The following is a 13,354-nucleotide window of genomic DNA, read 5'->3' on the forward strand; positions in this document are numbered from 1 at the left end:
AAAAGAAATAAAATATAGTTAACTAAAGTTACTAAAGTCCAAACTACTTAGTGATGAATTAGCATATCTAAATCTCAAGTCATAGACTACAAATTGCAAGAAAAGATCACTCTGGATTCAGATGTTGTTAACAGAATGTGTCGTTTAGCCTATTAAAAACAAAAACTGTTTCAAGGGAGAATTAGGCAGGTCTGATGCTGAAAAATAAAGGAAATTCTTGCCTACTTCCCCCATATTTTATTTTAGCAAAAAAAGTAGTGTGTAGTTCCAGTAGTTAGCTACACCACTACATGGTAAAACAGTAGTGTCTATTCCCAGTAGTTAGCTACACCGCTACATGGTAAACCAGTAGTGTGTAGTTCTAGTAGTTAGCTACACCGCTACATGGTAAAACAGTAGTGTATAGTTCTAGTAGTTAGCTACACCGCTACATGGTAAAACAGTAATGTGTAGATCCAGTAGTTAGCTACACTGCTACATGGTAAACCAGTAGTGTGTAGTTCCAGTAGTTAGCAACACTGCTATATGGTAAAACAGTAGTGTGTAGTTCCAGTAGTTAGCTACACTGCTATATGGTAAAACAGTAGTGTGTAGTTCCAGTAGTTAGCTACACCACTACATGGTAAAACAGTAGTGTGTATTCCCAGTAGTTAGCTACAACGCTACATGGTAAAACAGTAATGTATAGTTCTAGCAAAAAATAAATTAACTACTGAAAACCCAACCTCGATTTTTATTAGTTCAACAACCAAAAAGCTACTGTAAAATTTAGTTAAATGACTAGTTGAACAACATGTAGTTCACTACTTCCCAACACTATATATCTTTTTTTGACATGTCAATCCTTGCAAACATAGGCTAGTCTACACAAATTAAAGCTATAATGTATTTCCAAAAATAATGAAAAAGACAATAGATTAATGATTTGTTGGCAGTTGAGGCTACCATGTTTATTAAAGCAACACATATTTTGATGTCAATTACAGTAAGACTTGTGTATGTGATGCTGTGGAATAGTTAACCATCAAAAACGTTGTGGTTTATAACAATTCTTTCCATAAATTTTTACAAATCAAACATTTAATTTCCAGTTTTTCTTGATAAAACCAGTACTGTATAACAGCACTAATATATTGACAACCAAAACCGAGTAGAGGCAGTAGTCATAGCATTTATATCCATAACGCTGCCATAACATTTACACAAACATATTTTAATTAATACCCCCAAAAATGATTTAACCATTACAATATAATCAAGTGCAAGAAAGCCTAAATCACGTGAAATAAATCCAAAAATAAATGAATGCAGTCAAATCCTATCTTATTTCACTATGTTCTCGAGAAGAATGATCAAATCTATCTGATTATTGGAGTTTGTCGGCCTCCCAAAATACAAAATTAAACAGCATCAAAAAACTCAGATTGTTCTCAAGATGTCCATGACAAGTAAGGTAATGTTACACAACGTTGTGTGCTATGAGCATGCTATGGAGTCCAGTTGTTGCTCGGCCTCGGCGGCCATGGCTGCTGCCTGCAGCTGTTCTGTTTCGGTCTGCAGGGCGCTGGGCGCCATCTGCTTCCTCTCGCTGTGCATGTTGTTTTCATGTCTCTTTAGGTCTGAGGCTTTAGCAAAGGCCTTGGTGCACGAGCCGCAGACGAAAGGCTTCTCGCCCCTGTGGCGCCTCTCGTGGTCCTTCAGGTGGGACTTGTGCTTGAAGGCCTTGTCGCACATCTGGCAGCCGAAGGGACGCTCGTTGCTGTGGACCCGCTCGTGCTTCTTGAGGTCAGGCGCTCGGATGAAGGACTTGCCACACACGTCGCAGCGGTAGGGCTTGAAGCCTGTGTGGATCTTCAGATGCTCCTTCAGGTGAGCCTGGGTAGTGAAGGCTTTGCTGCAGATTTCACAGATGAACGGACGTTCGGCCGAGTGCAGCTTTTCGTGTTTCCTCAAACGGTTCTCGTCGATGAAGGTCTTTCCACAGATCTGGCAGGCGAGCTGTTCCCGTTGGCCGTAGAGGAGGTACTCGAACTTCATGTCCGTCGTGGCTGTGGTCCAACCGGGGGGCTGCTCGTCCTTCACCTCGCCGATGCTGTCAGCAAACGCTAAGGTTGTTGTGGTGTGACCCGCCAGGTCTTTTTGCTCCGTGTCCATGGGTTCCACGTCCTGGTTGTAACAGCTCACCTTGTGCACGTCCTCATTGGCAGGAGGCCATTCTTTGAGAATGGCCTCCGTTACTCTCAACGCTGTGTTGGGCGATTTGTCCAAGTCGTGATTGGTCATTGGCTCTTCCACAAGGTCGTCAGTAGGAGTGTCGTCATGATCACCTAGCACCTGCAAGTCGTTTTCCTGGCCCAATGTAGGGTCATCAGTAGGGAGAGACATTTTGAGAATATCACAGGGAAAGGGTTTGTCATTTTGGCCGTTCCTTTCTTCAATGGACATGTCACGCTTCTGTGAACAGAGTTTGTCCAGAAAACGGATTCCGAGTATCTGGCCTGAAGAAATCATCAAATTCACATCCTTTATCTTCACAGAAATCTTGGCCGTGTACATGTAGTTCAACACCTCCTCGAAGATGTCTGAGCGGATGAAGTCGATTTCTATGACTGAGGAGTTGTCGACTTCATGCTTCTTGAACAGCTTTTTGAAGTAGTTGCTACACGCTGCCAGCACACAGCGGTGCGCCCTGAACTTCACATCTTCAACCACCACCGCGATGTCACAGTGTTCACCCTCCAACCGTTGCTCATTCAGTATCTTCAGGAAGATGGTCTTGTGTTCATCATCCATGTACTTCACGGTCTCTGACATCTTGGATTGATATTCTGGAACAATAGAAAGAACGTTGTTAGATGTCTGTGGATACATTTCACTCTGAACCATTGGGAAATAAGCCGAAAGCAATCTGGTCATAATATCCTAAAACGTTAACCACATTGCGAATGATTAGCTGCTTCACTGTGTGTGTCATGGCCCGATATATGATGTTTCTCTGGATGACACCATAATGGCTGTTGTGGGGCAGAATAATGGGCTGACTTAAAAAGCTATGTTTTGTTTTATCCTTTATTACCATATCAACCTAATACATGTAGTAATCTATGTGGATAGGAAAGCGTTACTATGATAGTGGCCTATATGCAATCACTTGCAATCATATGTATTTATTTTTAGGATTTGTATGTATTGTTGTGTATTGTTAGGTATTACTACACTGTTGGAGCTAGAAATAGAAACATTTCCCTGCACCTGCAAAACATGTGTACGTGACCAATAACATTTGATTTGATTATTTAGATAACTAGTTTACCATCCCCTCCCGACATGGATCACATGACCAGAGGGAAATAGGCACATTGTTGAATAATTTCATTTCATGTTTTTTTTTTATTTTATAACGAAATATAATCAATAAATCAAGGTTTGTGGTGGCCAAATGGTTTTAGTACATTCAATCTAGGCAGATACAATCGCCCATCAATTGAATGTCTTAGACTTTGATCATTTTCAACCCAGAAAATCATAAATTATATAACGTTGCACATGTTAAATTGGCCACATTATGAATGTATGCTTGCATAGCAATACATCTCAATGTCGTATAGCCAATTCATTGGCAATGTAATGTGTATGCATACAGTAAACCCATTGGAAAAGCTAGCAATATAGCTTTAGATTTGGGGGAGTGTATCTAACGTTAACTGGCTAACGTTAGCTAGCCTATTTTGCTAACCTTTAGCTAGCTATAGTTTGCATCCACCTATGCTTATATACGTATTGTTTTCAACAGAACATGAATACGATGCTGCTTTTGGTTGTAAAATCGTAATTTATGTCGATGACAACACAACAATCGGTCTCATTCTGAACGGTGGGGAGAAAAGGGTTGTGTATCCGACTAGCCACAAGCACGCGAGGAAGCGCCCGTAACACTAACATGGAAAATGCCCGAGCAGCCATGAACTCTCCTGAAATGACGAACTCGAGCTTTTGCTGAAACCGTGAGCGCGCAGGCATCTTGGTTAAACATTATGCAATATTTTGGAAATCGATCTGATTCGCTAAAAAAAATACGTTTCTTACCTGTAGTACAATATGTCGTCCTCTTGAGAAAGTCTCCGATAAATGTCAAGCAGTCAAAAGGGAATAATACACTTTGTGTGTTGTTGGCCTGAGGACGAGCATAAGCGGAAGGACGCGCTGCGCCAGCACGGAACTGCAGCATGCAAGTGACTATGCGCGTACGTACGTCAATTGTAAATGTTTCCGCCTACGCTCAAAGCGTAAATACAACACAAAAAGCAGAAACCACACTGTGCTTACGCAAATTACTGATAAGAAGTCTCTGGAGCGCGAACCTAGAAGGAAAACGGGAGTAGATTTGGGGCGCGAAAGCTACTGTCACGAGCGGGAAGCGAGTGCGCTTTTTATCGAGATGATACAGATTCAATAATTAGTCCGTGCAATCCAGAGTCCTTGGTACATCCCTACCCCCATTGAAGTTCACATTTAAAATGGTTAAGGTAAGGTTCAAGGTTAGGGCTAGATAAAGATTATGGTTAGGGTTTAGGGTAGGGACGTCCCAAGGATCTCTGATAGCACTGACCCTCAATAATTTTAGCCACTTGTCACCCACAGAGCCTACAGGTGTGCAAATTCGGCACGGAGTGTCAAACTGGAGCGTTTGACATGGCCCACCGATAATAATTTGATGAAATACCCCATCAAATATTGATTTTACAACACCGTTTTAATAATTAATAATCCATATCGAAAAACATTTTTTTTTACAAGGAATGTAGCCCTAAATGGATTTATTAGGCTCATTTCCATTTTCTTATGGTCCTTAATTGTAATGGGATGATGGATATTGGCTATTACTGATGTCATGGTTCCCTTTAGTGGTATTCTAAATGTATATGCCCAAATTACATTAAAGCAATTTTCTTTCAGTCTCTACTGCAATACAATAATTAATGCTAATTGGAGATGCCACCTTGCATAATGATTCCCTGTTTTATATCCCAGAGATGTCAATTTAATATTTCTGTAAATGTAATATGGTTATTTAACAATGTGCTGCACATCTCTTGAAGGTTTGGATTGCACCATCAATAGATATTTGTTATGGTTTGTGTTCAGAGTTAGAATAATGAACATGATGCTTATACAGCCATTAGCAGTGGGCACTATGGCCCCATCTGCTTCATGCCAGAGCAGCTGTGCCTTCACAGTTGACTTCATGTTCCATTGGTGTAGTTGCACTCTGAATTAGAGCAAAGCCAGATTCAATATGCTCTGAAAGGTCAAATCTGTAATTGAAAATACATTGTGGCTACTGGGTAGTCAACAACTTTGCCTTTGCCTAATGATCCGTTTAAAATACTAAAAACAATTTTGCAAAGCTGAAGACACATTTGGAACATTTCTATATAATGTATAACTTCAGCAAAAACACTTAATTAACTGGGCTGAGAGAAATATACAGTAGATATACACTGTACACATCTATGGTTCAAAAGGCTAATTTTGCGACAAACAGCTATAAGCTTCCAGCATCCTTTGAGCAGGGTGATCACAAAGCAGTCTGGCTGATCCTGGATAGGTAGCACTCCTACTTCGAGATGCTTCTAGTTTCTGACTGGTTAGGTCCCTCTAGACAATACTGTTGTGGAACTGAATTATCATATTACATTTCAGTTTCCCACCAAACACTGCTTCTCAAATGAGTCATTCAAAGTAACTGTCTTGTTGATGGACATTTGGCTTGGTTAGGAACATTACTAGTCTGTCACACACAACCAAAGTGATTTACACCTTAACTTGCAACACATGACTGTAACCCGGACTCTGCACTTGTGTTCGGTGAAAGTACAATCAGCCATTTTGTCACGCCTTTCCTTCTAATGGTGTTCCTTTCGTTAAATAACCTGTAGCTTGTTAGAAGAAGAGAAGAGTAGTGGGCTCGTGTCACTCTGAACTGGTTGTGATACTGTAAATGGCTTCACTGTAGAGTTACGGCCATGAGTTTATGAGAGCACAACCACCAATACATTTTCAACGATTGACAAAAAATAAATAAAAATTTATCCAACAATATGTATTTATCCATTTATTTATCTTGTGGGAAACACATTCAACAAGGATGGTTTTTACAGCTGATGATTTGAAGGGGTGGGATCAGAGGCATCATGATCCCAATATCTCTGAGGGGTCACTGATGACCGAATATATAATGTCTTAATATTCATTCTATAAGACACTGCTAATTATGTATTCTCATCCCAGTGGATGATATTGAGGGGGGCATGTGCCACCCAATGGTGCCAACTCAGGTTCGATGGGCATGATGCCTCTGTGTGGGAGAAACCAAGCACACAAACACACACTGCAGGCTTGTACTTGAGGTTGTTGTCTGTCCATTCTGCACAGTTTTAAGGCTTGGATGTGCCACACAGGGATGAGGAGGATTCTGGGTAGGACTTAAAGGAAAATGCCACCCCCCCATATGTTGACATAGTCCCAAAATGTTTTGCTTGTCAGCAATCAAGTTTTCAAGATATGTAACTTTAAAAATACAGAAATCATCCCTGTATGATGCATCATATGACGCAAAACGCAGCATCATAGGATGCAAAATGTATCATACAGGGATGATTTCTGTATTTTCAAAGTTACATATCTTGAAAACTTGATTGCTGACAAGCAAAACATGTTGGGACTGTGTCAACAATGGACTAATGAAACAAATACCAAAATATTGTTTTTGGGTGGAATTTTCCTTTAAGAATGTGTCTTAACAATTATGTATCTAAAATTGCATCATATTCCCTATATAGTACACTACTTTTGACCAGAGCCCATATGGAATAGGGTATAATTTCAGATACAAGCCAACAAGAAAGTACAATCAACAGTGTAAAGACACATACTGTATTATAAGGGGTTTCTTAATCACCTCAGAGGTCACAGTAATGGAGTCTGTTTAACTTTTCCTGCTAACTAACACTTCTACAATATTTTGCCTCATCATCCTCATCCTCACCTTGTAATTAATGAAAACCAAATAAGCATATTTACAATTAAAGTAAAAACAACAAAATCATCTTTGATGAATGACCTACTAAGCAAATGCATGTACCAGTACCATAGATATTATTGTTGTCTTTTTAAAGGGAATACTCTATGTAAAATTGGATAAAATCAGCATTTGGGATAAATAAGGGGACTTATGACAAGATGAATGCCACATCTATTGCGTGGATAAATATTGTGCCATCATAGCCTACTATTATACATGTTTCCAAGTGAGCAGTTTGATAATAAATACAACATAATGATCGATACTATCTTAACTCTCATCACATACATTCTTAAACCTTTGAGTCTGAGTTTACAGGTCAAGCAAAACATGTAGAACTTTTGATATATCTTTTTTTTTTTTTCTTTTACAAAAATGCAGAATTGTTCCCTTTTCATGCAATATACATGTTCCTATGAAGGTAGGTTTGTGTTTGCCAGTAGTGATGGTAAGTGAGTGAGGGAGTGTGGGTGGATGAGGTTAGTTCAGTAGTGGTCGGATGCAATATTAGTGTCTGCTACAGTGGGGTGCTGTCCGTCGGCAACGCCACTATCCTGCTTGCGTCCCTTACTCTGAACAGCGTGAAGTAACGTTAACAGAATGCTCCCGAAACGTTGGTGAACCCGGTGACCCGTCACTCCTGAAAGAGAGAGAGTATCGTTATAGAGCACGTGCTAAGATGAAACAGATGAACACTCCCATTCTTGTTGAAGGTACATCTTTTTCAGAAGGATGGAAAAAAGGAAATGTTTTATGTTATTGTAGCTGTTATGATTGAAGATAAGAAGAATAGCATGAGAGAGGTCGTGTGAATATCAGAGGTCATGTGAATATCAGAGGTCGTGTGAATGCCAGAGGTCGTGTGACTGGCAGAGGTCGTGTGACTGGCAGAGGTCGTGTGAATGGCAGAGGTCGTGTGAATGGCAGAGGTCGTGTGAATACCAGAGGTCGTGTGAATATCAGAGGTCATGTGAATATCAGAGGTCGTGTGAATATCAGAGGTCGTGTGAATGGCAGAGGTCTTGTGAATGGCAAAGGTCGTGTGAATACCAGAGGTCGTGTGAATTCCAGAGGTCGTGTGAATACCAGAGGTCGTGTGAATGTCAGAGGTCGTGTGAATGCCAGAGGTCGTGTGAATGGCAGAGGTCGTGTGAATGCCAGAGGTCGTGTGAATGCCAGAGGTCGTGTGAATACCAGAGGTCGTGTGAATGCCAGAGGTCGTGTGAATGCCAGAGGTCGTGTGAATGCCAGAGGTCGTGTGAATGGCAGTCAACGGTTTGTTTGTTATCAGCAGAAGAACCTTTTCCATCTAAACCAACACTTATCAGACACAGATTCATACAAGCTGCATGCTAAGACATGACCATTTATTTTAAAGGGTTAATAGACTAGACAGCCCCTGCCAAGCAATATGTCTCTACTACAGCATACAGAAACTTTGACAATAAGAAATGTAAACTGGTGTCTCTCTTGAGCATTATGCCATAATAACCAGAAAGAGGGTAAATAATGATATAATGTAGTTAAACACACGGATCAATTAACCCCTCATTTGATAGGAATGAGACAAACTGGTAGTATGAAAACCAGTACACTCTGAACACTACCAGAGATAACAGAGATAATTATATAGACAACAATCAAAACCAAACTTGAAATTTAGACAAGACAGTAAAAAATGAATTGCAAACACACAACGTTTGAATTGCTTATTGTCAATAATGGTATGAGAAGCTGAAAGGAAATGCAAACATTAGGACCAATAACATTTCCATAACAGCCATCACAGGCACAGAAGCCAGCCATGGAAGGCTATAGAGAGACTCCATACAGTATATAGAGAGACTCCATACAGTACATAGAGACTCCATACAGTATATAGAGAGACTCCATACAGTATATAGAGAGACTCCATACAGTACATAGAGACTCCATACAGTATATAGAGAGACTCCATACAGTATATAGAGAGACTCCATACAGTATATAGAGAGACTCCATACAGTACATAGAGACTCCATACAGTATATAGAGAGACTCCATACAGTATATAGAGAGACTCCATACAGTATATAGAGAGACTCCATACAGTACATAGAGACTCCATACAGTATATAGAGAGACTCCATAGAGTATATAGAGAGACTCCATACAGTATATAGAGAGACTCCATACAGTACATAGAGACTCCATACAGTATATAGAGAGACTCCATACAGTATATAGAGAGACTCCATACAGTATATAGAGAGACTCCATACAGTACATAAAGACTCCATACAGTATATAGAGAGACTCCATACAGTATATAGAGAGACTCCATACAGTATATAGAGAGACTCCATACAGTATATAGAGAGACTCCATACAGTACATAAAGACTCCATACAGTATATAGAGAGACTCCATACAGTATATAGAGAGACTCCATACAGTATAGAGAGACTCCATACAGTATATAGAGACTCCATACAGTATATAGAGAGACTCCATACAGTATATAGAGACTCCATACAGTATATAGAGAGACTCCATACAGTATATAGAGAGAGACACCATACAGTATATAGAGAGAGACACCATACAGTATATATAGAGAGACTCCATACAGTATATAGAGACTCCATACAGTATATATATATAGAGAGAGACTCCATACAGTATATATAGAGACTCCATACAGTATATAGAGAGACTCCATACAGTATATATAGACTCCATACAGTATATATAGAAACTCCATACAGTATATAGAGAGACTCCATACAGTATATAGAGAGACTCCATACAGTATATATAGAGACTCCATACAGTATATAGAGAGAGTCCATACAGTATATATAGAGAGACTCCATACAGTATATAGAGACTCCATACAGTATATAGAGAGAGACTCCATACAGTATATAGAGAGACTCCATACAGTACATAGAGACTCCATACAGTATATAGAGAGACTCCATACAGTATATAGAGAGACTCCATACAGTATATAGAGAGACTCCATACAGTACATAGAGACTCCATACAGTATATATAGAGACTCCATACATTATATAGAGAGACTCCATACATTATATAGAGACTCCATACAGTATATATATACACTCCATACAGTATATATCTAGAGACTCCATAAAGTATATAGAGACTCCATACAGTATGTAGAGAGACTCCATACAGTATATATAGAGACTCCATAAAGTATATATAGAGACTCCATACAGTATATAGAGAGACTCCATACAGTATGCAGAGAGACACCATACAGTATATATAGAGACTACATACAGTATATATAGAGACTCCATACAGTATATATAGAGACTCCATAAAGTATATATATAGACTCCATACAGTATATATAGAGAGACACCATACAGTAAATATAGAGACTCCATACAGTATATATAGAGACTCCATACAGTATATATAGAGACTCCATACAGTAAATATAGAAACTCCATACAGTATATATAGACTCCATACAGTAAATATATAGAGACTCCATACAGTATATATATATAGACACTCCATACAGTAAATACAGAGACTCCATACAGTAAATATAGAGACTCCATACAGTATATATAGAGACTCCATACAGTATATATATAGACACTCCATACAGTAAATACAGAGACTCCATACAGTAAATATAGAGACTCCATACAGTATATATAGAGACTCCATACAGTATATATAGAGACTCCATACAGTATGTGTATATATATATATATATATATATATATATATATATATATATATATATATATATATATATGAGAGAGAGACTCCATCCACACAGAAGGAATCATGATACTATAGTTGACTGTGGAGAGGGAGAGGACTGTGGAAAGCTGAAAGCAGCCCCAGGTTAGTACAGCAAGCTGAGCATCGAGCAGCCCTATGGGGAAGCCGGTGACTGTAGACAGCACAAGAAGCAGAGGATGGATGTGGAGGGAATGGAGAGGGTTACTTGTCAGTGTCCTGCCAGCCAGACCCAGCCGTCACAGACCGACCGACGTGGTCCCCTTACCTGCGGTCACTCTTCGCCCTCCTCGGGCGTGATCTCAGTCTCTTTGTGGACCACTACTTTGGTCACTGACATGTCAGGGTGCTGCTCTTTGGCCTCCTTTATGGCCTGAGCCAAGGCCTACAGACAGACAGACATTATGCCAAACACCCCATGGAGGGAAACAGAGAGGAAGGTGGAATGGGCATGATCAGAATCACAAGGGCAAGGGCTGGACTAGTCACAGTGAGGTTGGGTATACCTCCTTCACAGTGTGGTTGGGGATACCTCCTTCACAGTGTGGTTGGGGATACCTCCTTCACTGTGTGGTTGGGTATACCTCCTTCACTGTGTGGTTGGAGATACCTCCTTCACAGTGTGGTTGGGGATACCTCCTTCACAGTGTGGTTGGGGATACCTCCTTCACAGTGAGGTTGGGGATACCTCCTTCACAGTGTGGTTGGGTATACCTCCTTCACTGTGTGGTTGGAGATACCTCCTTCACAGTGAGGTTGGGGATACCTCCTTCACAGTGTGGTTGGGGATACCTCCTTCACTGTGTGGTTGGGTATACCTCCTTCACTGTGTGGTTGGAGATACCTCCTTCACAGTGTGGTTGGGGATACCTCCTTCACAGTGTGGTTGGGGATACCTCCTTCACAGTGAGGTTGGGGATACCTCCTTCACAGTGTGGTTGGGTATACCTCCTTCACTGTGTGGTTGGAGATACCTCCTTCACAGTGAGGTTGGGGATACCTCCTTCACAGTGTGGTTGGGTATACCTCCTTCACTGTGTGGTTGGAGATACCTCCTTCACAGTGTGGTTGGGGATACCTCCTTCACAGTGTGGTTGGGTATACCTCCTTCACAGTGAGGTTGGGGATACCTCCTTCACTGTGTGGTTGGAGATACCTCCTTCACAGTGTGGTTGGGGATACCTCCTTCACAGTGTGGTTGGGTATACCTCCTTCACAGTGAGGTTGGGGATACCTCCTTCACAGTGTGGTTGGGTATACCTCCTTCACTGTGTGTGTGAACACCTCCGTCACTGTGTGTGTGAACACCCCCGTCACTGTGTGTGAGAACACCTCCATCACTGTGTGTGTGAACACCTCCGTCACTGTGTGTGTGAACACCTCCGTCACTGTGTGTGAGAACACCTCCGTCACTGTGTGTGTGAACACCTCCGTCACCGTGTGTGTGAACACCTCCGTCACCGTGTGTGTGAACACCTCCGTCACTGTGTGTGTGAACACCCCCGTCACTGTGTGTGAGAACACCTACGTCACTGTGTGTGAGAACACCTCCGTCACTGTGTGTGAGAACACCTCCGTCACTGTGTGTGAGAACACCTCCGTCACTGTGTGTGTGAACACCTCCGTCACTGTGTGTGAGAACACCTCCGTCACTGTGTGTGTGAACACCTCCGTCACTGTGTGTGTGAGAACACCTCCGTCACTGTGTGTGTGTGAACACCTCCGTCACTGTGTGTGTGAGAACACCTCCGTCACTGTGTGTGTGTGAACACCTCCGTCACTGTGTGTGTGAGAACACCTCCGTCACCGTGTGAGAACACCTCCGTCACCGTGTGTGTGAACACCTCCGTCACTGTGTGTGTGAGAACACCTCCGTCACTGTGTGTGAGAACACCTCCGTCACTGTGTGTGTGAACACCTCCGTCACTGTGTGTGTGAACACCTCCGTCACTGTGTGTGTGAGAACACCTCCGTCACTGTGTGTGAGAACACCTCCGTCACTGTGTGTGTGAACACCTCCGTCACCGTGTGTGAGAACACCTCCGTCACCGTGTGTGTGAGAACACCTACGTCACCGTGTGTGTGAACACCTCCGTCACTGTGTGTGTGAGAACACCTCCGTCACTGTGTGTGTGAACACCTCCGTCACTGTGTGTGTGAACACCTCCGTCACCGTGTGTGAGAACACCTCCGTCACCGTGTGTGTGAGAACACCTCCGTCACTGTGTGTGAGAACACCTCCGTCACTGTGTGTGTGAACACCTCCGTCACTGTGTGTGTGAACACCTCCGTCACTGTGTGTGTGAGAACACCTCCGTCACTGTGTGTGTGTGAACACCTCCGTCACTGTGTGAGAACACCTACGTCACCGTGTGTGAGAACACCTCCGTCACTGTGAGTGAGAACACCTCCGTCACTGTGTGTGTGTGAACACCTCCGTCACTGTGTGTGTGAACAACGACTTTAAGACATCATCGAAAATACTTTATATTGTTATCT

The 13,354-nt window shown here is 41.7% G+C and overlaps 2 protein-coding genes across 13 annotated transcripts in view; both read right to left on the minus strand.

The window, feature by feature from the left end:
* Positions 1–917: 917 nt before the first annotated feature.
* LOC139583357 (zinc finger and BTB domain-containing protein 14-like) lies at positions 918–4,244 on the minus strand. Its single transcript, XM_071414330.1, has 2 exons — positions 4,087–4,244; positions 918–2,828 (listed from the first exon to the last, which is right to left on the minus strand). The coding sequence occupies exons 1-2, from the start codon at positions 4,226–4,228 to the stop codon at positions 1,477–1,479; spliced, it is 1,494 nt and encodes a 497-aa protein (XP_071270431.1). The 5' UTR covers positions 4,229–4,244; the 3' UTR covers positions 918–1,476.
* Positions 4,245–6,102: 1,858 nt separating this feature from the next.
* LOC139583358 (protein 4.1-like) overlaps positions 6,103–13,354 on the minus strand; it is a 124,577-nt gene continuing 117,325 nt past the window's right edge. For 11 of the 12 annotated variants that reach the window (XM_071414334.1, XM_071414336.1, XM_071414339.1 and 8 more), the window contains 2 exons: positions 11,124–11,240; positions 6,103–7,724 (listed from right to left, as the gene is read on the minus strand). In XM_071414334.1, the coding sequence (XP_071270435.1) occupies positions 11,130–11,240 (111 nt within the window). In that variant the 3' untranslated portion in view covers positions 6,103–7,724; positions 11,124–11,129. The remainder of the gene's footprint in view (positions 7,725–11,123; positions 11,241–13,354) is intronic. The other variant, XM_071414338.1, reaches the window with a different exon arrangement.

Source organism: Salvelinus alpinus, chromosome 8, assembly GCF_045679555.1.
Source record: "Salvelinus alpinus chromosome 8, SLU_Salpinus.1, whole genome shotgun sequence".
Taxonomy (NCBI): Eukaryota; Metazoa; Chordata; class Actinopteri; order Salmoniformes; family Salmonidae; genus Salvelinus; species Salvelinus alpinus.